Here is a 26835-nt window from a genome sequence, read left to right as displayed (position 1 = left end):
ACCCAGGGCCTGGAGTCTCCCAGGAATCTCAGTGCTCAGCTATCTGCTGAGGGACAGCCCTTCCCAAAAAAAGAAGGACCAGGACCCCTGACATCTGAACTATGAGACGCTGAAGTATTTAAATGGGGCTTACTGAGGGGAAGGAGTTGCAATCTATTGGGGGGAAGGTGGCACTTTCTCAGGTTCACAGTGTGCTCAGACCTTGCTCCCCTTCTTCCGCCCAGGAGCAGGATGCAAGTCCATAGGGAATCTGGATTCCTGGCACATTCATCAGAGCACAAAAGGAAATCCAGCCCTGGAAGGAGACCAAAGGGACATAAGAGACATGGGGGTGCTTCAGAGAAAACCTGGAGAAGGTAGAGCAGGGCAATTTGTGAGAGCAGAGCAAATAGGCCTGCCCAGGGAGGTTGTGGAATCTCCATCCATGGAGGTATTTAAGACCTGGCTAGACAAAGCCTCGGCTGGGGTGATCCAGTTGAGGATAGTCCTGCTTTGAGCAGGGAGTTGGACTAAATGACCTCCTGAAATCCCTTCCAGCCCTAATTTTTCTATGGTTTTATTTTTTTTTTTTTTGACTCATTATAATCTACCCCATTCCTTTGAAACTGTTCAGTTCGCTGGGATTAATGAACCACTCCCCATTTTAATGGTCTTGAATTTCAACTAATCAAGCTATACTTTCTCCTGTCAGCAGCTCCTGGTAATGTAGTTCCTGTTTCACAGCCCTACAGACTTTTTAGAACTAGTTAGAAACAATAACTCAGGTGTGGAAACATTAACTCAGGTGAACATTAATGAAGATGTGGAAATAACTTTCTGTGAAGCATTGGATGCACTGCCAGGATGCTCAAGACAGCTGAATTTTATTTTATTGATCAGAAAAAAGATCTACATTTAATTATGACTACAGGACTAATAAAATAAGATCCTTTAATTATTTTTGCCTAGCTTGTTCTGTTTTTCTACATAGTATATGATATAGCAAATTAATGAACTTTCCAGTAGTTTTGTTTTTGTTTTGTTTTTCTTTGCTTCAGTCTTAAACTGAATAAAATACTCTGGCCAAATAGCATATTAGTAAAACTGCAAGCTCATTTTTAACTGGAGAAAAACATGTATTGCATTGCATCGCAGGACACTCCCGTGCCCTGCTCCTAGGGAGTTATGAACTTAAGGGCGGGAGGTGTGTCGCAGGGCACTGAAGTGCCTGCTCCTAGGAAAGGTACAGGTGCCGGTTGCTGGGGCAACCACAGTCGGTCAGCTGACCGGAAGGGGGCAGAGCCTGGCCTATATAAACAGCCTAGGCTGAGGCCTGGCAGCTGAGGAAGTAGGAGTTTTGTTGGAGCAGGCAGTTCCCCGCATCGAAGGGTGAAGGAGCTCCGCTGGAGTAGGCGGCTTGATGGCCTGAACAGCTTCGGTTGAGGACTAGGTGGAGCAAGCCCTGGTAGGGTTTTGAACGAAGGCTAACCAGAGGGCTTAGAAATTGTGTTTTAGCCAAATGGCTTGGAGTTTATGTTGTAGCCCAGGGGCTTGAGTTTTCTGTTGGTAGTTTTATAAGACCGGAGGACTGGGTGAAGCTAACAGGGGTTGGAGGAGGCCTCATTAGGGGCTCCACAACGGTGTCGGGACCCTGATGCCAGAGGGGGCACAGCATCTAGGGGTGCACTGACCCCAGAGCCCTGAAAAGGGGCACAGTGCATTGGGGGCCAGATAAGGCTGAGGCCGCCTGAGCCGCACAGGAATTGTAAACCCCAGAGGGTGCTTAGGTTAAGGCCCAAGGAGGGGATTTGGGGCCAGGCACGGCTACGGCCACCTGAGCTTCAGTGGGGGTTGTAGACCCGAGGAGGGGGTGCACTGACCCCAGCCCTGAGAAAGGGCACAGTGCATTGGGGCCAGGCATGGCTACGGCCACCTGAGCCCAATTGTGAGGAGCACCAGAGTGGGCAATGGCGAGAAGCCCAGAAGGTGCTTGCGTTAAGCCCCAGGGAGGGCATTTGGGGGCCAGGCACGGCTACAGCCACCTGAGCCTTGTTTGTGAGGCAGGGCCCCAGTGTGGGTGGGATTGTGAGAGTGCCCCAGTGGGGTACAGCCACAAGAGAGGCCAGATTGCATCTGCGGGGAACTCGGGCATCAGTGAGAGGAGAGAGACCAGGGAGCGCTTGTGAGAGAGCGCAGGCTAAACAGCCACGAGGGAGGCCAGGGGACCCACAAGGGTGCGGGCAACTAAGACAAGCCCAAAGGGCGTCCGTTAGGACGCGGGCTATAGCGAGGCAAGCAAGGGGCCGCCGTGAGGGCGCGCCAAGGGATTTTGCCTAGACAACGGCCAGTACATCTGAGAGGTTTGGGGCGTGGTATCAGGGGTGGTAGGAGCCACGCGCAGCCCTTAAGGCAGGAGTGCACAGGCTCGCCTTTAGACGGGGCACCAATTGGAGTATGCCGGGGTACTAGGTCAAGGAGGACAAAAGGCAGCCTCCCTTAATAATCTTATCATCAAAGATGTGGCGGGCAAGAACGAGGGTGCATGGATACCGACTTGACTGGTAGGGAGTGCTAGGGGAGTTCACGGCACCCCTAGGACCCCGCCCCGTGACACATTGTATGTGATGATTAGGGACTTGCCAAAATTAGACAAGGTTCTTTGTGTAAATCTGATATCTTTTATTCAGACATACCCAAAGAACCTTGTCTGCCTATGGCCTTCAACCAACACAGCTACAACCTACACTCCTGCCAAAAATCATGGTTTTGCAAAAATCATGAAATCCGTCATTGTTCACAAATATACACAAAATCCACAAAAAATACAAAGCTAAAGATAAAAAATATAATGCTGGCTCTCGGGAGCCAGTAGCCCTCACAGCGCTGTGGCCCAGCTGCATAGCACACAGGGGTGGGGAAGGGGCAGGAGACTTCCCACACAAAGAGCAGCCCAAAATGGCTGCAATCCCCAACCCTCACTGCTTATTGGCTGAGAGGGCTGACATGTGGCCCCACCTCTCTCCACCAATCAGCAGCAAGGGGTGCAGCTGCGTGACAGACAGCCCTCCAGGCAATCAGCAGGAAAGAGCCTGTGAATATGGTGGCTGGACCCACGCTCTCCCCATGAAACTGGCCAGCTGCCTCCTTGAGTTAAGTAGATTCCTAGTGATGATGCACCACACCGTGTCCTCCCCATCCCCGCTTTCCAAAATCCTGGATCCTTACCACCCATGGCAAGGTCCATAGCAGGGACGTGGTCTGAACAGGCCCAGAGTGAAAAGGGCTGAAGGACACATCTTGGGGGAAGTAGCATCCTCTGGCTCTGGGCTCAAACACCCCCAGCACACCCAGAACAGAAGAACACGACAGCTGTGAACATGCAGGGCCCAGGGCCAAGTCTGACTTTGATGCACAGATCCAGCTCGACAGCAGCCACTGAGATCTTCTCTGCTGCACCAGCTGCATTGACTGACCCCCTCCTGCAAGCAGGCTGCTCAAAGTTTGCTTCCTCTTCTGGAAACTTTTTAAAGCTCCCTATCCCTGGACTATCTCAACACGGTTGGATGTTCCTTCTTAAAGGGGCAGACCACCCTGTTACACCTCCCTTCCCCCCTCCACTGCAATACCAATTACCCTGGGCTCATTCCCAACAGGAAGAAACCATCACCCTCTCCAGGTACCCATGTACAGCAGCCACCCCCAAGTCTTGATCCTCTCCTTCTCCCCCTTCCTCTCTTTCTCCTTTAGGCAGCACTGAGTAATGAGTAAGATGAGGGAGTTGATAAAGAAGAAGGATCCTCCCACTGCCAGTTCCTGGCTCCAGAAAAGGCTTCCCAAGGCTGCCAAAACAAAAGAACCCAAAAGGTGTTTTGTGGATGCCTTCAAGGGATTGTCAGTGGTGATCCCTGCTCTGCAACTTTTATCTGGCACCTCTCCAGGAACGCACCTCCCTCCAGCCCCCACGCATGATTTGTCGGCACATGACTGCATGACAATCTCCCCATCTCACACAAACGTAGCTTCCCTCCATGAGAGATCCTGTCTCTAGGGCACAGGTGGGCAAAATATGGCCCATCGGCCTGATGCAGCTCGCTATGGGATTCTATGAGAACCACAATGAGTCCCTGGGCCCTGCCTGGCCCAGGCATGGGGGGCAACCTAGGCTGTGGTGCATGCAGTCAGTCCCACCACCCATGGGCTTAAGTTCCTTGCAGCCCCTGCAGTGGCAGCTTCTTCTGGCTGCCACCGCTAGCATTTCTGCCACTATCAGACCTGGCCCTGCGGCCTGGACACCCCAGAGCTGTATAGGTTTGCCAAAGGGATCCGGGGAGGTAGCTGTTAGCAACGTCAGGGACTAGACTCAGTGACACAAAGGCTCCCAACTACTACAACATTCCTACGACAAAGCTTTCTATTCCAGTTTACAGTAATGACAGCTCTCTTGAAGAAAAAAAAAAAATTTCTCAGGAACTGAAAACCTGGAACAAAATCCTCCAGACTTGGAAATATGTGGTGTTGAATTCCAAATATTTTTCCTGAATTTAAAATACTTCAAAGATCATTTGAAGCCAAACAAGTCATGGCAGAGCAGACCCTGCAACACTGTCTTTGGAGTGAAGATATTTGGGCTTTTTCAGATTTGGACTCTGCCTTCTGCTGAGAGTGACAAGGCCATGTGCACTGGCTCCTGAGCCCTCAATGCCCTAGCCATCATCCCTGGCTCCTTCAGGTCTGACCAAGGAGACATCTGCACCCACAAGCACAGGATCAATTCCTTCTGTGTGCAACCCCTCCGCCCCCGGGTGGCACATCACAACAGCACCTCCTGTCAGCTTTGGGGTCCCCCTGGGGTCCACAGTGCTGCAGCAGCTGGGAGGCAGTGGGGCTGGGGGTCCTGTGGGGATCCTGGGTAGTTGTGATGTCAGTCCCAGGATCATGCTGGGAAGAGGCTGGGGGGCGTTAGGTAGAGGATGCAGGTGTTCCATGCGGTCTCTGCTGGCTGCGAGATGGTGACCTGGCTGGGACAGGGCCGGATGCCAGGATGGGCATGCTGCCGGTGGACCTGTGAGGAAAGGCAATAAAGCTGCAGTCAGCTGTGGGTGGAGGTTGTTTCCAGGTTGAAAAAAGGGAAGTCCCTTGAAGAAACCAGGCCCAGCACAGCTCTCACCCAGCACCATGATGGAGATGATGTTGCTCTCCCCAGACCAGATCTCTCACCCAGACTCCAGTCTCCCATACCGGCAGGTGTATTTCCATCCATCCCCTGGGTGCAGTGCTGGCAAGTGCTGGTGGTTTCTGGGGGCTGAGGACAGTGACCCCCCATCCTTGAGGAATTGATATGTTGAAGCAACAGTGTTCCCTGATGCTGAATACATCAGTGTCACGGATCCCCCATATAGATAGTTGGGGAGCTGAGGGGAGGCAGAGAGCTGTGGGCTGAAGGGGGACCTGGAAGAGATGAGTGAGGGGAAAACCTGGGATCAGACAAGGATGAGTAATGGGCCCGAAACCAGATTCTGGTCTCAGCTGCCCCTGAGGTCCAACCGGAGTCATCCCCGGGTAGCAATGGAGTCAGGGCAGGATCCTGATCCATGAAGTAAGAGCAGAGTGGGCAGGAGCTCACCTGTCATGGAGATAGAGACAGTGTTGCTATCCCTGGACTGGATCTCATGTCCCAGCTGAAGTGTCGAGTATGCACAGACATAGGTTTCCATGCTCTGGCTCCAGGCAGTGAGTTGGCAGTGGGGCCCCATGCACTGGGCAGGCAGCTGCTCAGAGATCTGGCCTGGGCGTCTCTTGTAGAATCTATATGCTGCCACCTCCTGGCCCTTGGGAGCCAAACACTGCAGGGCAACCTGCTCCCCTTGGACATATACAGGGTGGGAGGGGTCCAGAGAGAGCCTGGGGGCCAGCAGGGGGTCTGGAGTATGCAGGGAGGAATCACAGAAAGCTGCCCCAGTCTCAGCTCCCTGCATCCCCTCTCCACCACCTGCCCCAGTTAGGGTCTCTGCAAGGGCCCTGGCTGCAAGAGAGACATCGCCCCACAGTTCCCCTAACAGCCCCCACCCAGAAACTGCTCAGGTCCAAAACCAGATGGATCTGGTCCACCTCAGGACCCCCAGGCCAGGATGAGCAATAGGCACTTTTAATGGGGAAACAGAGTGAATTCCAGCTCTGGGGAAGATTTTTGGATGGAACCCAGGCGTCCTGGGTCCCTGCTCCGACCCACCAGACCCCGCCACCTGCTTCCCCAGCGGGGCTAGGACCCAGAAGTCCTGGCGCCCAGCCCTGTGCTGCTGCAGTGTGAGGACAGCAGGGCTCTCTGGTTTCTCCCCTTCCTGTTACCTGTCAGGGTTAATGTCACCATGTTTCTATCCTGAGAATGAGTCCAGCTCTGGGGGCTACTGCGTACTGAGTAGGCACAGGAGAAAGTCTGGCTGGGTTTGGATTCCTCCCTTGGGATTTCCCAGGAATTTTTTTTCTCTGCCCCCTTCAGAGTCCCGTTCCCACTGCTCAGTAGCTCATAGAAGAACTGCAGAGCCTGGAACCTCTCTGGAGGGGAGCAGATGAGACAGACACGCTCCCCCATCATGGGGTGCTGAGGGCTCAGCGACGGCATCGGGGCTGGGGGGAGCATGTCCAGATCAGGCATCTGAAGGGCTGGGGAGGAAGGGAACATCACAGAGAAGGAAGAAAGAAAAGTCAAGGACGTACTGTGCTTGGGGTAGCCTGGCTCTGAACCCCACGTGATGAGCTCCAGCAAATCAGATTCCCCTAATTACCCTCTGCCCCTGCCCTGCCTCCATACCACCTCAGGAACCCTGACCTCCCCAGACCCCCAGCAGCCTCCCTCTGCCCTTGTCTCCAGCAGGACTGGCTGATTCCCTCCACACACCTCCCAGACACTCTCCCTGGCTGGCTAAGGGACACGATCCCATCCCCATCCCTTGCCCCAGATCTAGACAGCAGCTGCCATGAGGTTCTGGTGGGACCAGGTGGCTCTGGGGATGCAGGGGACAAGGGAAATGGCTGGGGGGGGCACCCCACTCTCGAATCCATTTAGGCTGTGGCTGATGCCTCCTACAGGGGGAAATGTCTCTGCCCCACCTGCCCTAGCCAGTGCCCCCTTCTGCACAGTCACCCCACACACCCTGGCCAGGACCATAGTGGGTCCCTCGTTACCTTCAGGCAACACCAGATGTGGGAGGCTCTGAAGAGAGGCTGAAAGAGAGAAGAGGAGGCAGCGGGTGAAAGCTGGAGGACACATGTAGGGTGGGAGGTAGGGACAGGAGTTGGGCAGGGGGCTCAGGACACTGAGCTGGGCCACTGAAAAGGCAGGAAGGAAGGAGGGAGCGTAGCGAGGTGCTTGGGGCCATAGAGAAGGACTCAGGAGTTCTCAGTTCTCTGCCTGGCTCTGCCACTGTCCTGCTCCCTGCCCTGGGCTGACTCCCTTCCCTGTCATTTGCCCCAGTTTCCCAACCTGTCCTGGGTCTGTGCAGTACAGGAGTTACATCTCTGGATCTGTGCAGAGTCTGGAGCAATGGAGGCTTGGATCACAGTCAGGGAGTGCAGCACCTGACACACTGCAGGGAGCCCCAGGCTGGCACTGCAGAGCAGGAAGGGTTGGACACCTGTCTGCCCTGGTCTGCAGGTCGCCATGAGAGGGGGTGCCACAGATGGGCTATGGGCTGAAGTAAGCATTGTCCACCCCTATGAGGGGCTGAGAACCTCGTAGACCCTGGAGGACCCCAGGTGTCCTGAAGTGGAAATAGATGGATGGCATGAAAGGCAGTGAGAGCCTTGGACAGAGACAGGACAAGGGAAGAGGTGGGAAGGAGGGATGGAGAAAGAAGGAGAAAGGGGCTGAGGGTGGAGGAGGGTGCAGAAAAGGGGCTGACAGAGGAGGAAGGCAATACTGGGATGCTGGACCAGGAAGAGAGTGAAGGGGGGATGCATGGAGGGAGCAGTGGAGAAGTGGGGAGCAAAGCAGGCCTCAGCAGAGGAGTGCAGGGGGCTCTTACCCAGCACAGCCAGCAGCACCTGCAGCTCCATCCCAGGGCCAGTGCAGATAGCCACTGCAGCCCTGCCAGCCCCTGACCACAAAGACAGGAAGCACTGTATGAACAACCGAGTGCTTGGCCCTACTAACCACAGCTGGGCATGGGGGCTGCCAGCATGCCTTGCAGATCTGCAAAACCTGGGCTGACAACACAAGATTGCTGCACGACAGGATACAAGGTGGACTGAGGTGGATCATCCTATTGCCCACGTCCTGGAAATGCAGCCCCTGAAGACAACACCAGCACCAATCTGTCCCCAGGGCTGGGGGTCTGGCTAGTTTAGGGTGGGAGTGTTGCCGGCACAAGGTGCTCGAGGGAGGCAACAATTGGGTTCGCTGCCCGGTGTGCGTCGCACCAATAAACACACTGGGGGGAGAAGTAGACAGAGTTTATTTGAGCTCAAGTAAAAGGCGCAGGGAGACTGTATGGTTTCAAATCCTGCGCCCCTAGCCCTGCAACAGTGTATTTTTATACCCTGTTCTGCAGTAGTTTTTCACTAGTTGGCTTTTACTTCCCCCCACCCCTTCCACCTCCCCCCCACCCCCTTCTCTTCTCCCTTCTCTCTCTGAGCAGTGTCCTTGCATTCCACAGATAACAGTTTTAGGGAGTTTCAGCTTGCCTGCTACTCATCCTGTTTTCTAGTATTACAGGAGGTTACAAAAAGTTCAAGGAAAGGGTTACAAAGGTTCGGGGGGGGGGGGGCCTGGCTCGCCCGGGCCTAGAGCAGAGGGGCTTCATCGACACTCGTAGTCTTTTATTCCTCTGAGTTACCTAGGGTTATGCCCAGTGACACCAACAGGAGGATGGGGCAAAAGGAAATCCCCCAGCCCAGACAGATGCAAGGGGAAGGTGGATGCTTCTCCCAAGGGCTGGACAGGATTAGAAACCCACAAGAAAGGAAGTACAAAGCAGAGGGACCTGCAGAGTGCAGAGCTAGGGCCCACAGGTTGTAGTGAGCAGAAGGACAGATACCTGGGTTTCACCCCAGTTCTCGGAGGGGCATGAGAGCTGTATATCTGCTCTGGGCTCCCTGCGTGGCTCTGGGAGAAAAGCGAGGTTTAGAGGCAGGGCAGGGCCTGGGAGTTAAGGCTTCAGGCAGCCAGACAAGCCCACAGCTGGCCCTGATAGCTTAGGGGGACAGGCTGGGGCTAATATAGGTGCTGGCATGCACGTGGGTGCACACGTATGTGCAAAAGTGTTCCCAGGCTGGATGGGCCAGTTGCTCTGAACTGCTTTGCCAGGGTGTCAAATGTGTGGCTCATAGGCCACATCCAGGGGCTTCCAGGGCTTGTCCTGGTTCTGGACCACCCACCTCCAGGGGCCAGATTGGGCCCATGGGATTCATTGCTGCAGTTACTGGAGCCTCTGTATTGGCACATTAACCCCTGTTATTTTGACATGGATCTGGAACACACAGAGTTAATGCATCTCACCCTGCCCCTCTCATGCACCCCCAGAATGGGAGCTTTTAGTCACCCCTGGCAAGTAACAAGTGACTGAACTGGGAGTCACTGCCCAGGCATTGCACCCTCTGACTTATCACTCACCAAAGGGAGTGTCTAAGCGCTCTTAAATTTCTCATGGCATAAGCTAGCTCCGGCACATCTCCCCACACTGGGCACATTTCCAGGGCTATCCCTTTCCCATTTGCTGTCCCTTTCCCAAACAAGACCCCTACCACTCCATTTTGCAAAGCTCCAGTTTCATGGTTTCCTGTTTGCCCATCAGGGAGAAGGACCAGCTAAAAGCAAGCCGGTTTTCGCTAGGGCTCCCTAAATGTGGCTGCTTTTTACCCTAAATGTGGCTGCTTTTTACTTTCGCCACACAAGAAGCAAACACAAGGCCCCTGTACACATCACCTGCCCAGTTTCCTCACTTCTTTGCAGTGTTTTTAGGTGGAAGATCCTTAGAAGAACCCAGGAGTCATCTCCCAGTTACACCTGGCTTCTCCTCCTGAAGACAGGGTCTCACTCTCCTTCTGTCCAGGATTCCCCTAACATAGCTGCTGAAAGCCCATTCCTTATAAGCCCAAGACTCTTATCACAGGTCTCCCTGTCCTGCCTCATCAGACCGTCAAAATCCCAGGTCGGGTGATCCATCACATTTTGAGCACATATTTCGCAAATTTATACATGACCTGGGTAGAGATGCAGACACTCTGGAGGACATGGCTGTGATCCCAAATGACTTGGACAGACTGAATAAATGGCCCAAGATCAATCAGAAGAAATTTAACAAGAACAAATGAAAAGTTCTGCACTTAAGATGGACTAATCACATGCACAAATACAGACTTAGAAATGACTGGCTAGGCTACAGCACTGCAGGGAAGGACCTGGAGATTACAGAGGACCGACCACAAGCTGAGCATGAACCAACAGGTGTTCTTGTTGCAAACAAAAGGCAACAGCATCCTGGACCATACATGGAGGAAGAGTTCTGCTCTATTCAGTTCTGTTGAGGTCTCACTTGGAGGACTAGCGAGACTAGACTTAGAGGACTAGTTAGGTGTTAGTGACCATCGTATGCTGGAATTTACTATCTGGCGCAGGATGGTGAAAGCAAGCAGTAAGGAAAAAGTCCTTGACTTCAGGAGGGCCAGCTTCAATTAACTAAGGAGATCAGTAAGAGAGACACTGGGGACTCAGAGCCTCAATGAAATGGGAGTCCAGGACAGGTGGTTGTTCCTTAAGGAGACGATCCTCTGAGCTCAGAGGAAGTCAGTCCCAATGCGAACTAAAGGGGGCAAGAGTGCTAAAAAGCCCCATTGGCTCAGTAAAGGCATCCAGGAGGGCCTGAGGGCAAAAGAGGTGGCATACAATCTCTACCCAGGTCATGTATAAATTTCCATACAATCAGTGGAAGCAAGGAGCTATCACCAAGGAGGATTACACCTCTGTTGCTTATGATTGCAGGGGGGCAGTTAGGAAGGCCAAGGCAGGGACAGAACTAGGGCTGGCGACCAGAATTAAGGATAACAAAAAGTCCTTTTTTAAATACATAGGGAGTAAGAAGAAGGCACCAGGTAACGTGGGGCCCCTACAGGACAGGTGTGGCAATCTGGTGATTGCGGCAAAGGAAAATGCTGATCTCTTCAACAAGTTATTTGCCTCCATATTTCTGAGGAGGGACTGGGACAACTCCCCCACTAGGATTACGGTCAGGCTCAGGGGACACGACGCCACGCCTAGAGTCGGGGACGATCTAGTTAGAGAAATTTTGGAGGGGCTGACATGTTTAAATCAGCAGGTCCGGATGCTCTTCATCTGAGGGCGCTGAGGGAACTGGCAGAGGTCATAGCAGGGCCCCTGGCATGGCTGTATGAGCACTCATGGTGCTCTGGTCAGGTCCCAGAGCAGTGGAAGAGGGCCAATGTGGTCCCCACTTACAAGAAGGGAAGAAAGGAGGACTCAGGTAACTATAAGCCGGTTAGTCTTACCTTGGTCCTTGGGAAGACCTTTGAGAAAATTATCAAGGATCAAAATTATCTGCAGGGGTCCAGCATGGGAGACAATGCTCAGGGACAACCAACACGGGTTCACTGTGAGCAGATCCGCCTGACTAAACTTGTTTCCTTTTACAACCAGGTCACCAAGTCCTTGGATGCAGGCGTTGAGGTGGATGTCATCTACCTGGACTTCAAGAAGGCCTTTAAAACTGTTTCTCACCCCATTCTCATAAAAAAAATTAGGTGACTGTGGCATTTATGCCTACACAGTCAAATAGGTGGCAGATTGGCTTGATGGTTGCACCCAAAGAGTGGTGGTGGCCAGGTAGTTTGAGCTGGAGGAATGTGGGCAGTGGAGTTCCCCTGGGCTCGGTCCTCGGGCCTGTGCTATTCAACATCTTTATCAGTGACTTGCAGGTGGGCGTGGAAAGCACACTGTCCAAATTCACTGATGACACAAAGATGTGGGGAGAAGTGGGCATAGCGGAGGGGAGGGACAGAATCCAACTAGACAGGGTGCAGAGGTGGGCAGATGAGAATAGGATGGAATTCAACACACACAAGTGCAGGGTGCCGCATCTAGGGAGAAGGAACCTGCAACACACCTATAGGCTGGGGAACTCCCTTCTCAACAACGTGGTGGCTGAAAGGGATCTTGAAGTCATTGTTGACTCCAGGATGGACATGAGCTGCCAATGCAAGGAAGCAGTCAGTAAGGCTAGCCACACCTTGTTGTGCATCTACAGATGCATCACAACCAGGTCCAGAGAAGTGATCCTCCCCCTCTGTGTGACACTGGTCAGGCAACAGCTGGAGTACTGCGTCCAGTTCCGGGCACTACACTTCAGGAGGGCTGTGGCTAACATTGAGAGGGTCCAGAGGAGGGCCACTCACATGGTTGGGGGGCAGCAAGCCAAGACTTACGAAGATAAACTAAAGGGCCTGAATCTATTCAGCCTCCACAAGAGAAGACTGAGAGGGGATCTGGTGGCCATCTATAAACTCACCAGGGGGAACCAGTGGAAAATAGGTGAGGCTCTGTTCCCCCTGGGCATCACCTGGGATAACAAGGAATAATGGCCACAGATTGATTGAGAGCAGGTTCAGTCTTGATATCAGGAGGCATTACTTTACAGTTAGGGCTGCCAAGCTCTGGAATGGGCTCCCAAGGGAGGTGTTGCTCTCCCCTACCTTGGAGGTCTTCAAAAGGAGGTTGGATAGATATCTGGCTGGTGCATTATGATCCCAGCACTCGTTCCTGCCCAGGGCAGAGGGTCAGACTTGATGATCTGTTCAGGTCCCTTCCAACCCTAGAAACTATGAAACTATGACTGTGTCCAGTTTTGGCCCCCTCATTTCAGGGAAGACCTGGTGACGGAATTGATCTATCTGATAGTGAGCTTAAGCTGTATCACTTTCATTCCCAGTCCTGAGGAAGGGCATTTTCTGATCAAAGGCCTGTCTAGCACCTTTCCCAACCCTGCAGCTACTTCAATAAAAGAGATTTCCAAAAAAATCTTGTTTTTCTTTCATGCAGTATGTTGTTGTAGCCCTGACCATCCAGACTGCTGCATCATGGGGATAAGCACACAGAGAACTATGTACTCAGATGCCTGAAACCACCTTAACCATTCAGAACTGTTCAGTGTCAAAGATTTCTTAGCCTCTCAAGCCCTTTTACCATATTTTCCCATATGTCACATGGCCCTAATTAAGACGCAAACATTGTTTTGGGAAGGTAAAAAAGAAGGGGAAAAAAAGATTTTTTCCAAAGTCATGGCCACTTACATGACGTAGAATAGGTTCTGCTGGAAACACAAGGGTATCCAGGAAGAGTGGCATCCTAGGAGACAATCTGGAGAAGTGAACAGAAACTTCCTAGTGTGGCAAGACAGCAACAAGGCTAGGCCTCAGACCCTGGCAAAAAAAGTATTAGCCAGACTGTTATGTCTTTACCGCTGATAAGTCTTTAAATAAGTTTCTATCAATAATAAATGGTTGCCTCTATACCACAAGCCTCACCTAGATCCTGTACATTGCAGGTAGCAGCTCTGAAAGAGAAACAGACTGGACAAGATGGATACCCACCGTATCGTCGGAGAAAACCAGAAGATGGTGGATATAAAACATTAAAATTTGATTACTGCAACCCGTGGGAAGCCGGGTACTTTGGCTAGTCAATAATAAATGGTTGTCTCTACACCACCAGCCTCACCTAGATCCTGTAGATTGCAGGTAGCAGCTGACTTGCCCTCAGCCAGCTCAGTTGCTTCAGCCACACACTGTGGTGCCCAGCCAAAACCTACAGCTATGAGAGGGGCAACACTGCACTCCACCCCTTCTGTTTGTTGAGGCCAGAGAGAAGTGGCAGCCATCTTGGCAGAGAGCAGAGCACAGTGTCTCCTTGCTTCTATTCTAGAGAAGAAAAATCAACATCCCTACTTAAATCAAGCATCCTGATTTGGGGGCAAAGGTCCACAGGGTATGCAAGTAGCTACTATCAAAATTAAGAATACAAAAATCAGTGTAAAAAATGGGGACACGATTCAATATACAAAGCAGGAAACGTAAGGGGGAGTGAGTGGTATTGTGGATGTTAACACCTAGAAAGGGCCTTGGGGAAAGGCACGGGAAAGGGAAAAGGTAGGGAAGGGGCATTTCAAGAGGACTTAGAAACAAACAGAAACCCCGCACAACCCCAGACAACCACAGTCAAACCCCAAATTTCCACTCCTTTGAAGACTTGGGAGATGGGTCTGTTGGCATGATAATGATGGTTTCTATGCAATAGTGGTCAGGAAGTGATAAGCTGAAGGTGGGCATTGGTTTTGAACCTCCATGGTAACAGACTTCTGGTGCCTTGAAAGAGGCAGGGTCTCTGGGTGAAGGGACCCAGAACCTGGAGAGTCTCCAAGAATCCTAGTGCTCTGCAATCTGCAATCCAGGGACAGCCCTTCCCCCTAAAAGAAGGAAAACTCGGTGTCCTAAAATCAAAGTATAACTTTATTAGTACAACAAATATTATCTTAGCAGTTTCTATATTCAGAGAGAGAAAAACATTCAGTACAATAATCTCACCCAATCCCAGATGTTACTTTGATCAACAGAAAAGATGGCCACTCCATTTCTGGAAGCAAAGGCTACATTGTGGGCTGGGATGGTCCAGACAGATGTTGAAGACTAGATTTATGGCAATGGCAATTACTAACTTTCTTCGTCCCCACTTTTATGCTTTTCTTCCACTTTATTCCTTTGATGACTCTTTGCTTTTCGATTGGACTCTCTTCAGTCAGCATACTGTCCATCTTTTATCAGTATATTGCTTTGTCTGACAGACCCATCACAAGCACACCTTTTATTTCGGCCTTTTTCTGGTGTCTTACCTTCAGCATTGTCCAATGATCTCCCTTATCACCTTCATTAATATATCCAATTGTTTCATCTCTCTAATTCAGCTTGTTAGTGTCAAGTACAGTTAACTGGACCTGATAACAAGGCCATTGCTATGTTATGTTAAAATAATTTCTCACCGTGATAAAAAAGAAAATATAATGAGCACTTATGAGCTGTACAAAAATAACTCAAAGGGAGCTAATAAAAGAAAAATTAATAAGGATAAAACATAATCAATGATTAAATAAGGCTAAATATAAACAATACTATAAGCAAGTACAACTTCAAAGCATTAAACATAACAAGCTACCCTAACAATCCCTCCTTGATGGCTAGGTTCACCTTTGCCATCACCACATGGAAGTCAGTCTGGTAATGAAACTTTGCCCCTACTACTGAAGACCTGTATGAGTTGCAACCATTAGCCAAGCTCTTCACGCAATGAGTGATCATTTCATCCCAGGCTTGCCTGACATCCTTCTTCCTAAAAGAGCTTGTCATAATATAATCCTTGCAGTCGCTGAGCTTGATAGCATTCTAGTCTAAAATACAGCCATTTCATTTTCCAACACCATAAAATCATGAATATGTAAGACCAGAAATTGGGTCTGAGCCCACGGCTTCATCACTTAGCCCTAAGTGGGTCAGAGGATGAACTTGGCCTGACCCATTACTGACGAGCATGTGCAGAACACCTTGAAGCCACTGAAGTTGGTACCAAATGCTCAACAGTGTACCATGTGCAGATCCCTAGTGTGCTCGGTGTACTGCCCCTATAAAAGGTTTTGGTGATTGACACTCGGTGCATGAGTGTGGGCTTGGCATGAGCGTGCGTGATACTCTGGGTGCCTGATTGGGACTGCGCATGGTAGGTCTGTGTGTGTGCATGTGGCTGACTGACTTACTGGGAAGTAGGATGCTTGTGACTCTGTAAATGGAAGAGGTACTGTACATTGTTGGTGTTATTGCATGGCTGCTGATTGTCTGGTGCTGTTGCATGGTGGTTGCTGTCCAGAGAGAGCAAGCAGCCAGAGATAGAACAGCAGTGAACCTAAACCCTGAGCGAGTTAAGACCCTGTGGGCTCCTCTCACCAGTGACTTGGTGAGGAAGGCTTTGAGTGGGTGGGCTCCCTGGATCTTTTCCCCCAGGTGTGCCTGGCACAGCAAGTAGCAGCTCACACAACCTTGGCGGTATTACCATTCTCAAGGAGGGGAGATGGGCCTTCTTTCTGAGGGAAGAAGGGGTCTCTGGAAAACTTGACCAGACCAGTACTGCACTATGGCTGTACAATAAATCACCTCACCATTGACTGTCTTCCCAGTTGAATAAATAACTTCAGCAGTTGTATGCAAAGTCAGTGTAGTTGTTATAGATGTTCTCTGTTTCTTGTAGTTACTTACCTTACAGTAATAAACCATTGAATTAATTAAATCTATTTTTGTGTGGGTCTCTTTATTTAGTACAAACCAAGTATAAATCAATTGCCAGGTTGATGGGGTGGTGATAAATACACTCAGTTGGCTCTTTAGCCAGTGGTGGGGCCAAGAATCACCCACTTGGAAACCGGACTATTGAGTCAGCCGTTAATTGGGCGGTGCTAATTAAGTTTGGATCCAACAAATACAAGCAATACCATTTGCACAACAAGCTAAACAACAATAGGATGTAACACTAAATGAAAAAATCCCATAGCACTTGGGCTCCATCCAGTCAAATTTCTGCACCAAGAACACTGTCCAGCATTCTGGACCCTTTTTAATACTGTCAATACTCCTTTTTTGTTATGTTTCATCTGAACCACATTTTCTTGATTGCATTTCTTAATAGATTGGAATACAGTATATAGATCAAGGGAGACAAAATTTGCTGCAAGAGTGGCAAATCCAATCCCAGCTGCACTAGGGTTATATCCTGATATAGCCATGGTTTAGCTTAGATAAACTGAACAGTCCACTGAGGTACAAAATACATAAAAGCAACCACTTACAATTATAACCTTCCACAAACTCAGCCAATGCATCCTCAATAGGAATTTAAAAAACACTTTTCACAGATAAGCCTATGAATTTCACTTCATCAACCTCCTAAATACAAAAAATCATGTGCTAAATATAGACATTGGATTTATGACACATTATAACCTGCCTAACATCTGACTCCCCAGGCAGGTACCTCTCCACTATTTACCAGCTATATTCATTCCCTTCTCCCCACCCCCACCCCAGTATTCATACCAGACTCTGGCTTCTTCACTAGCCATTCCATCCAAAAAGAGCACACACCAACTTCAGATGCTTCCTCAGCCTAAGAAGAATTTTTCCAACTGCAGCAAAAGCTTTGTTATCCAGCACCCATGAATACAGGCAACTCTGTGTCCTAACATCAAAGTATCACTTAAATGCAGACAATTCAGTGTCTTAAAATCAAAGTCTAGCTTTATTAATACAACAAATATTGTCTTAGCAGTTCAGTTAATTGGAGCTATTAACAAGGTCACTGCTATTTTATGTTAAAAGAACTTCTCACAGTGATAAAAAAGAAAAGATATAATATAATGAGCCCCTGTGAGCTCTACAAAACAACTCAAAGCCAGCTAATAAAAAATAAAGTTAATAAGGAGAAAACTTAAGCCATGATTCAAGAAGACTAAATATAAACAATACTATAAGCAGGTGCAACTTCAAAGCATGAAACATAACAAACTACCCTAACACCCATAGTGGTGATGCAGCACACCATGTGCACCCCGCCTCTTTTCAAAATCCTGGATCCACCTATGGTGATGCCCATAGCAGGGACATGGTCTGAACAGGCCCAGGTTATAAAGGGCTGAAGGACACATCTTGGGAGAAGTATCAGCCTTCCTCTGGCTCTGGGCTCTAACACCTCCAGCACACCTAGAACAGAAGGACACGACAGCTGTGAACATTCAGAGCCCAGGGCCAGGTCTGACTTCAATGTACAAATCCAGCTCCTGACACCAGCCTCTGAAACGTTGTCTGCTGGACCAGCTGTATTGACTGACCCCCTGTTCCCTCCTGCAAGCAGGTTGCTCAGTTTGCTTCCTCTTTCAGAAACTTTTCAAAGTGCCCTATACCTGGGCTCTCTCAACAGGGTTGGATGTTCCTTCTTAACAACTTCTTTGCCTCCATTTTCCTGAGCAGGGACTGTATCAGCCTCCCCACTGGGCCCCCCTCAGGCCCCAGGGGAGGTGCACCTAGGCCAAGGGTCAGTGAGGATCTAGTCAGGGAACTTCTGGAGGGACTGGATGTATTTAAATCAGCTGGTCCGGACAATCTCCATCCTTGAGTACTGAGGGAATTACCTGAGGTCATTCAGGGACCCCTGGCACAGCTGTACAAGCACTCGTGGTGCTCTGGTGTGGTGCCAGAGGACTGGAAGAGGGCCAATGTGGTTCCCATCTTCAAAAAAGGAGGAAGGAGGACCCAGGAAACTATAGGCCAGTTAGTCTTACCTTGATCCTGGGTAAGATTTTTGAGAGAATTATTCTGGCACATATCCATGAGGAGCCAGCAGGGGAGATTATGTTTAGGGGCAACCAACACAGGTTCATTAGAGACAGGTCCTGTCAGACCAACCTGGCAGCCTTCTATGACCAGGTCACCAAATCATTAGATGCAGGGGTAGCAGTGGATATAGCAGCAGTCTTTCTGGACTTTTGGAAGGCCTTCGACACTGCCTCCCACCCCGTTCTCATTAAAAAACTGGGGACCGTAGTGTCAACACCTACACAGTCAAATGGGTCATCAACTGGCTGGAGGGCTGCACCCAGAGAGTGGTGGTGGATGGGTCATTTTCGATCTGGAGGGATGAGAGCAGTGGGGTCCCCCAGGGCTCAGTCCTTGGGCCCGCACTGTTCAGCATCTTCATCAGTGACTTGGACAAAGGGGGTAAATAGCATCCTATTCAAATTTGCTGATGACACTAAGATGAGGGGGGAAGAGGGCACGCTAGAAGAGAGGAATAGGCTGCAATCGGACCTAAACAGGTTACAGGGGTGGGCGGATGAGAATAGGATGGGTTTCAACACTGACAGGTGCAAGGTGATGCACCTGGGGAGGAAGAACCAGCACCATACCTACAGGCTGGGGAACTCCCTTCTCATCAGTGCAGAGGCAGAAAAGGATCTTGGAGTTATTGATGCCAAGATGAACATGGGCCGGCAGTGTGGGGATGCAGTCAGGAAGGCCAACCGCACCTTGTCATGCATCCACAGATGCGTCTCAAGCAGGTCCAAGGAGGTGATACTCCCCCTCTATGCGACACTGGTCAGGCCGCAGTTGGAGTACTACGTCCAGTTCTGGGCGCCGCACTTCAAGAGGCATGTGGACAGCATGGAGAGGGTCCAGATGGCCACTCGCATGATCACGGGGCAGCAGGGCAGGCCCTACGAGGAGAGGCTACGGGACCTGAACCTGTTCAGCCTCCACAAGAGAAGGCTGAGGGGGGATCTAGTGGCTGTTTACAAACTAGTCAGAGGGGACCAGCAGGCATTGGGGGAGTCCCTGTTCCCCTGTGCACTACCAGGAGTGACTGGAAATAATGGTCACAAGCTGGCAGAGGGTAAATTTAGGCTAGATATCAGGAGGTGCTACTTCACGGTCAGGGCAGCTAGGATCTGCAACCAACTTCCAAGCGAAGTGGTGCTGGCTCCTACCCTGGGGGTCTTTAAGAGGAGGCTAGATGAACACCTTGCTGGGGTCGTTTGACCCCAGAACTCTTTCCTGCCATGGCAGGGGTCCGACTTGATGATCTGCTCAGGTCCCTTTCGACTCTACCAACTATGAAACTATGTCACACCTCCGCCCCCCCTCCAATAAGCTACCCTCCCCAAAAGGGAAAAACCCTCACCTTCTCCAGATACCCATGTACGGCAGCCCCCCCGAACCTTGATTCTTTCCTTCTTCCCCTTTTCTCTTCTTTTCCCCCTGCCTCTTTTCTCAGTCCACAGAAGCCCTCACCTTTGGATCCATGATGCTGGATGCAGGGGACCCTGCCCCTTCTTGACCCTTCACTTTTAGGCAGTGGTGAGTAATGAGGAAGATGAGGGAGTTGATGAGGATGAAGGAGCCTCCCACTGCCAGTCCCCAGCCCCAGAAAATGCTTCCCAAGGCTGCCAAAACAAAACAACCACTCCAGAAAGGTGCATTGAGGATACCTCCAAGAGTTGGTCAGTGATGGGTCCTACCCCTGCTCTGCAGCTTTTATCTGGCACCTCTTCAGTCACGCACCTCACTCCGGCTCCCAGGCACAGTTGTTGGGCACTTGATCACATGATTATCTCCCCATCTCACACAAATGCAGCCTACCCCCGCTCCAGAGGTACTCCTGGAATTTCCCATCATTAGGACCAGATCAGAAAGACAAGTCTGCACTGAGGTTCTTAACTTAAGAATAGACATGGCTTCATACAAGGCAGCGGTTCTCAACATTTTCAGACTCAAGGCATCTTCCCATATGCTGATGGACACTAAGTACCAACGATTTACCACTGATGTTGGTGTTATGGTCCATTATAACTTACCTAATCCCTAAACACAAGGAAGGTGGGAATGGCCCTCCTCCCTTTTGATGGGCCTTCATCTCCCAGTAATCACCTTCCTTTCTTCTGCTAACTGTTCCTCTGTAGCCCCTGGGAATTTCTCTCCCACCTCTTACAACTGTTTTTCACTATGCCAGGCTGGCTTTTACTGCTCACACCTGAGGAAGAATGTCTTGCATTCCAGTGCTTGGCTAACTCTATCCCAGCTCTGCATTTAGTCCAATAAAAGATATCAATAAAAGATATTACAAGCCTGGAAATAAAACAGAAGCACACTTTTTAAGTCCATGAGCAGTACAGTTGTCTAACTACTGGGTCGAGAGAACTAAGGAACTGCTGGGGAGAACTGTGAGGAACTAAGGGTAAAAACAGATGCTGCCTTTCATTGTCTTTGTGCTGCTTGCAACATTGTTATGGTGACAAAGTGACAGAAAATATTCTTCCACAGCTTTTGCCACAATGTGGCTGTGACAAAAGGCAGTGATATATTGTGCCACTTTATTGTGGTAAATGTCTATTTTCTCTATTTGCTGACCGTCAGGACTGACCAAGCCACAGGCAATCAAGGAACACATACATAAGCAATGTTGCTGGGACAAGTCCCACAAGAAGTAGGTGGGGTTTATAGCCCTCCTGCCAGGGGCTCATAGTGCCTATAGGTTCCCTCTGGTCATCTTACTCCTCATTAAGGGCCTCATGGGAAAAAACAGACTCGGCTGGAGCCAATGTCAAACCAGCTTAGCAATGGTGCCCAAGACCCACCCTCTATCTCCTCATCTAACCACCCTGGGTTTAAATCACCAAGGTGCTAATGCTGACCCCACACAGACATACCCAGACCTTCCTAGCTGGATGGGGACAGATGTCCCTGGCATGTGGTGTCCTGGGGTCTGTCCCTGCCCCTCAGCCCTGGCTCGGCTGAGCCCTGAGGGACATCGTCATATCCCTGTCCTGTGCCCCAGAGCTCGGCCGTAGGCAGCAGCCACCATGGGGTTGTGGTGGGACCAGGAGGCTCTGGGGATGGAGGGGACAAGGGAGAAAGTTAAAGCAGGGATACCCACCTCCCCAGCCCAGCCTAACTGGGGCTAATGCCTCCTAGAGAGGAAATGTCTCTGTCCTCCTATGCCCTAGCTAGCATCCGCTCCATGCTGCCACTCCACACGTCCCGAACAGGGACACTTTGGGCCCTTGTTACCTGCAGGTAACACCAGAGCTGGAAGGGTTTGGAGAGAGCCAGGAAGAGAGAAGAGAAGGGAGGGGTGAGACCTGGGGGATGGTGAGGGTGGCATGTGGGGCAGGAGGGAGGGACAGGACCTGGGCAGGGGGTCCAGGGCACTGATCTGGGCCACTGAGAAGGCAGGAAGGAAGGAGGGAGCGCAGTGAGGTGCTTGGGGATCTGGGAAAGGACTCAGGACACCTGGGTTCTCCGCCTGGCTCTGTCACTGCCCTGCTCCCTCCCATCTGCCTCAGTTTCCCCACCCACCCTGGGGCTGTGCAGTGTAGGGGCTGCTTCTCCCAGTCTGTGCAGAGTCTGGAGCAATGGAGGCCTATTGCAGTCAGGAAGTCAGCTGGGGCTGGAGGCTGCTCTCACAGGGGATGAAGGGCCTTCTTCCATGATCCTCAGTGCTCTGTGGACACACTAGGCCCAGTACATCCCTGGCTCCCAGAGGTAGTGTTATGAGGGAGGCAGGTTTCTCCAAGGTCCCCTGCTACCAGCATCCAGATGGCCCCAGTCAGCATCAAGCGCACTGTGGCCATGTCACAGGTGGAGAAACTCAGGCACAGGACAACAAGGGGTGACTTCCAGCTCTCTGGAATGGCAGGACTTGACCCAGGAGTCTGGGGTCTCAGCTATTCCCTTCTGCAAACATCAGAGCCCACTGCCTTGTCGGGACAGAACCCAGGTGTCCTGGCTCCCAGGACCCCGCTACTGCCCACACCTGCCCCTGCCCGGGCTGTCATATCCCACCAGCTGCTCCTACCTTCCCCTGAGGTCCGACTGGTGTCTGTGGTGGTGCGGCAGTGCAGAGTCTGGGAGGTGGCTGTGTTCAGGGTGGGTGATGTGGGGGTCCTGTTGGGGTTCTGTGCAGCTGTGATGTCATCTGGAAGGATATGCTGGGATGGCAGTGGGGACTGTGAGGTGGGCAGTGGGGACATCCCATGTTGATATGGGAAGGCTGTGGTGTCTTTCTCAGGGGTTGGCTGCGATGTGGCAGGACTGGAGGCAGAGAGTGTGGACATCCCATGTGAGTCTGGAGATGTGACGTTATGGCCAGGGCCATTCTGGGAAGGGTCCAGAGGGTGTGAGGTGGGAATCCAAGGCGGATCCGTGCTGGCTGCGAGGTGGTGACCTGGCTGGGATGGGGCCGGATAACGGGATGGGGGTACTGCCTGTGAATCTGTGGGGAGGGATAGGAAAGTTGCAGTCAGAAGAAGCTGTTCCCAGGGAGGAAAAGGGGCTTCCCTAAGGAGGAACCAGGCCCAGTCCAGCTCAGACACCCAGAGGCAGAAGATCCTCCGTTATATCAGGGCGCTTTGTTGCTACTGCCCAGATGGCCCCAACCAGGGCCAGAAGATCAGTTCCAGACACCCCAACCCTGGCTCATGCCATGGCCCACCTGGCCCCTTTCCCTAGGGCTCCCAGCTCAGTGCTGCTGCAGTGTAAGGACAGCAGGGCTCTCTGGTTTCTCCCCTTCCCGTTACCTCCTATCAGGGTCAGTGTCACTGGGCTGCTTTGCTGAGACTGGACCTGGTTCTGGGGGCCGCCCCAAACTGAGTAGGCACAATAGAAAGTCCGGCTGCGTTGCGGTTCCTCCCTTGGGATCATCCAGGCATTTGTGCTCTGTGTCATCATCCTTGTCCAGTTCCCACTGCTCTGGAGCTCATAGAAGAGGAACTGCAGCGCCTGGTACCCCTTTGGGGGGGAGCAGATGAGACGGACACGCTGCCCCCTCATGAGGTGCTGAGGGCTCAGTGACAGCAGTGGGGCTTGGGGCAACAGGTCCAGGCCAGGTGTCTGGAGGGCTGGGGAGGAAGGAAACATTGCAGGGAAGGAAGAGAGAGAAGTCAGGGACCTGCTGAGCTTGGGGGCAGCCTGGCTCCGAACCCCACGTGATGAGCTCCAGCAGCTCAGACAGCCCCAATTTCCCTCTGCCCTTTCTCTGCCCTCCTTGGACCCCCATAGTCCTCCCCCTGTGAGGGGCTGAGAAACGTGCAGGCCCTGAAGGACCCCAGTGTCCTGGAGGGGAAAGTGATGGATGGACATGAAAGATAGTGAGAGCGTTGAAGATAGACAGGGCAGGGGAAGAGCGGGAAGGGCAGAAATGAGGAGAAGAAGAAAGGGACTGAGGGAGGAGAATGGAAGAGCCCTCACCTGTCGCTATGATGGGGGTCAGTTCCTCTGCCCTGACTTCTAAACCAGCCCCCTCAAGCATGGGAAGAGATGGGCGGCAGGGGAGAGAGAAGGGATCCAGTGAGACCAGATCCTGCCCAGCCTTGACATACTAGAAATACCCCATGGCTGCAAGGATCCTAGCAGGCCAGGGGCATGGAGCTGCTGTCTTCATACAAAGGGACACAGAGAGACAGGGGAGGGGGCAGGGAATGCGGCTGCTGGGAGGACGCTGGTGGGAGAAGAAGCACAGAGAGGTTTGAGGGGAGAGTGAGGTGTACATGGCCTTGGATGGGATGGTTTGGTAAGGGTTCAGTCTTCCCAGCAGCAGGCAGCACCCATATATTTATGTCTATACTGATATCTATAGGAAGGGTCCAGAAGAGGGAAGAGAGATCTCAGGGCAAGGGCTCTCACCCAGCACCGCAATGGAGATGACGTTGCTGTATGCAGACCAGATCTCTCGCTCAGCTTCCAGCCTCCTGTACCGGCAGGTGTATTTGCCTCCATCCCCTGGGTGCAGTGCTGGCAAGTGCTGGTGGTTTCTGGGGGCTGAGGACACTGACCCTCCATCCTTGAGGAATTGATATATTGAAGTAACAGTGTCCCCTGGTGCTGAGCAATTGAGTGTCACAGATCCACCATATGAATAGATGGGGAGCTGAGGGGAGGCGAAGAGCTGTGGGGCTGAAGGGGGATCTGGAAGAGATGAGCGAAGGGAAGACCTGGGATCAGACAGGGATGAGTAACGGGCCTGAAACCAGATTCAGGTGTCAGCTGTCCCCAGGGTCCAACTGGAGTCACCTCAGTGTGGCAGTGGAGGATCCAGATCCCTGTGGTAAGAGCAAAGTGGGCAGGAGCTCACCCGTCACAGCGATGGAGACAGCGTTGCTGTCCCTGGAGGGGATCTCACACCCCAACTGCAGTGTCCAGTACACACAGACGTATGTGCCAGCACTGTGGCTCTCAGCAGTCAGTTGGTGATAGGGCCCCATGCCCTGGGCAGGCAGCTCCTCGGACATCTGGTCTGGGCGTCTCTTGTAGAATCTGTACTCTAACACCTCCTGGTCCTTGGGCGCTGAGCACTGCAGGGCAATCCGCTCCCCCCGGACATAGACTGGGTGCGAGGGGTCCACAGAGAGCACAGGGACTGGCAGGAGGTCTGGTCCACAAAGGTGGGAATCAGGGAAAGCTGCCCCAGGCTCAGCTCCCTGCATCCCCTCCCCACACCTTGCCTCTGCTCAGTTCTCTATAAGGTCCCTGGCTACAAGGGACATATCGCCCCACAGTTCCCCTCAGAGGTCCCCCAGACATACACCCTCCTGCCACAGCTCCAGGGTCAGGATTCCACCTCTGGACCCTCAGGGCAGGCAGGATAAGAGGAGTCTTGGCACTTTCCATAGGGAAACTGCGGCGCACAGGGAAAGGGAGTGAAGTCCAGCTCTGGGGAAGATTTTTGGATAGAGCCCAGGAGTCCCGGGTCCCTGCCCCTCCCTGTTCTGACCCGCCAGACCCCGCCACCCGCTTCCCCAGCTGGGCTAGGACCAAGGAGTCCTGGCTCCCAGCCCCGTGCTGCTGCAGTGTGAGGACAGCAGGGCTCTCTGGTTTCTCCCCTTCCCGTTACCTCCTATCAGGGTCAGTGTCACTGGGCTGCTTTGCTGAGACTGGACCTGGTTCTGGGGGCCGCCCCAAACTGAGTAGGCACAGTAGAAAGTCCGGCTGCATTGCGGTTCCTCCCTTGGGATCATCCAGGCATTTGTGCTCTGTATCATCATCCATGTCCAGTTCCCGCTGCTCTGGAGCTCATAGAAGAGGAACTGCAGCGCCTGGGACCCCTTTGGCGGGGAGCAGATGAGATGGACACGCTGCCCCCTCATGGGGCATGGAGGGCTCAGCGACAGTGTCGGAGCTGGGGGGAGCAAGTCCACTCTGGGCATCTGGAGGGCTGGGGAGGAAGGGAACATCGCAGGGAAGGAAGAGAGAGAAGCCAGGGACCTCCTGAGCTTGGGGGCGGCCTGGCTCTGAACCCCACGTGATGAGCTCCAGCAGCTCAGACAGCCCCAATTTCCCTCCACCCCTTTCCTGCCCTCCTGGGACCCTCCAGAGTCCTCCCACCTCCCTTCCCACCCCAGGAGTCCCCAACATCCCCAGACCCCAAGCAGCTTCCATCTGCCCCTATCTCCAGCAGGACTGGCTGACCCCCCTCACACCTACCCAGACCTTCTCCTGGGCTGGATGTGAACAGAGATCTGTGGTATGTCCCTGTCCCTCAGCCCTGGCTCAGCTGAGCCCTGAGGGATATAGTCCCATCCCTGCCCCATGCCCCAGAGCTGGACTGTGGACATCAGCTGCCATGGGGTCATGGTGGGACCAGTGGCTCTGGGGATGCAGGGGAAAAAGGGAGAGGCTAGAGGGGGGCACCCCTCTCCCCAGCCCAGTGTGACTGAGGCTGTCTCCTACAGGGGAAATGTCTCTGTGTCCCCCCCTCCCCCCCGCCCCGGTCTTAGCCAGCGCTCCCTTCCCTGCAGCCTCCCCACACAGCCCTCATTACCTGCAGGTGACACCAGGGGTGGGAGCCTCTGGAGAAAGGCTGGAAGAGAAAAGAGGAGAGAGGGAGTGATAGTTAGGTGGGGATGTGTGGGGCAGGAGGGAGGGACAGGAGCCTGGCAGGGGGCTCTGGACACAGAGAAGGCAGGCAGGCAGGAAGGAGTGCTGAGAGGTACTTGGGGCCCAGAGAGAGCCCAGGCTCTGCCTGGCTCTGCCACAGCCCTGCTCCCTGCCCTGGGCTGACTCCCTCCCCTGCCATCTGCCTCAGTTTCCCCACCCACCCTGGGGCTGTGCAGTGCAGGGGCTGCCTCTCCAGATCTGTGCAGAGCCTGGAGCAATGGAGGCCTGGATCGCAGTCAGGGAGTGCAGCACCTGGCACACTGCAGGGAGCCCCAGGCTGGCACTGCAGAGCAGGGAGGGTGGGGGGAAACTGAGGCAGAGGGGGGAAGACCC

At 52.4% G+C, this 26835-nt stretch overlaps 1 protein-coding gene across 1 annotated transcript; it reads right to left on the bottom strand.

Annotated features, from left to right (window-relative positions):
- Positions 1 to 4912: 4912 nt before the first annotated feature.
- Positions 4913 to 25772, bottom strand: LOC149862472 (uncharacterized). The gene is made up of 6 exons (XM_090053925.1): positions 25662 to 25772; positions 23148 to 23349; positions 22427 to 22843; positions 7162 to 7200; positions 6392 to 6639; positions 4913 to 5041 (listed from the first exon to the last, which is right to left on the bottom strand). The coding sequence occupies exons 1-6, from the start codon at positions 25770 to 25772 to the stop codon at positions 4913 to 4915; spliced, it is 1146 nt and encodes a 381-aa protein (XP_089910051.1).
- Between the last annotated feature and the right edge of the window lie 1063 nt (positions 25773 to 26835).

This window comes from Crocodylus siamensis, chromosome 6 (genome assembly GCF_052110815.1).
Source record: "Crocodylus siamensis isolate JL-2025a chromosome 6, ASM5211081v1, whole genome shotgun sequence".
NCBI classification, from domain to species: Eukaryota; Metazoa; Chordata; order Crocodylia; family Crocodylidae; genus Crocodylus; species Crocodylus siamensis.
Note: the sequence above shows the minus strand (reverse complement) of the source record. Positions and strands in the feature narration are given on the sequence as shown.

Bases quoted from the DNA above. Each gene is read 5' to 3' on its own strand.
- LOC149862472 (XM_090053925.1), bottom strand. From the start codon at position 25,772: ATGCCCAGAGTGGACTTGCTCCCCCCAGCTCCGACACTGTCGCTGAGC. The intron at 23,350-25,661 runs GCGCTGCAGTTC...AAGGGGTACCAG, and splicing joins CCCCGCCAAAGGGGTCCCAG to GCGCTGCAGTTCCTCTTCTA. The intron at 5,042-6,391 runs GTACGCAGTAGC...CTTTCCTCACAG, and splicing joins CTTTCTCCTGTGCCTACTCA to GTCCACCGGCAGCATGCCCA.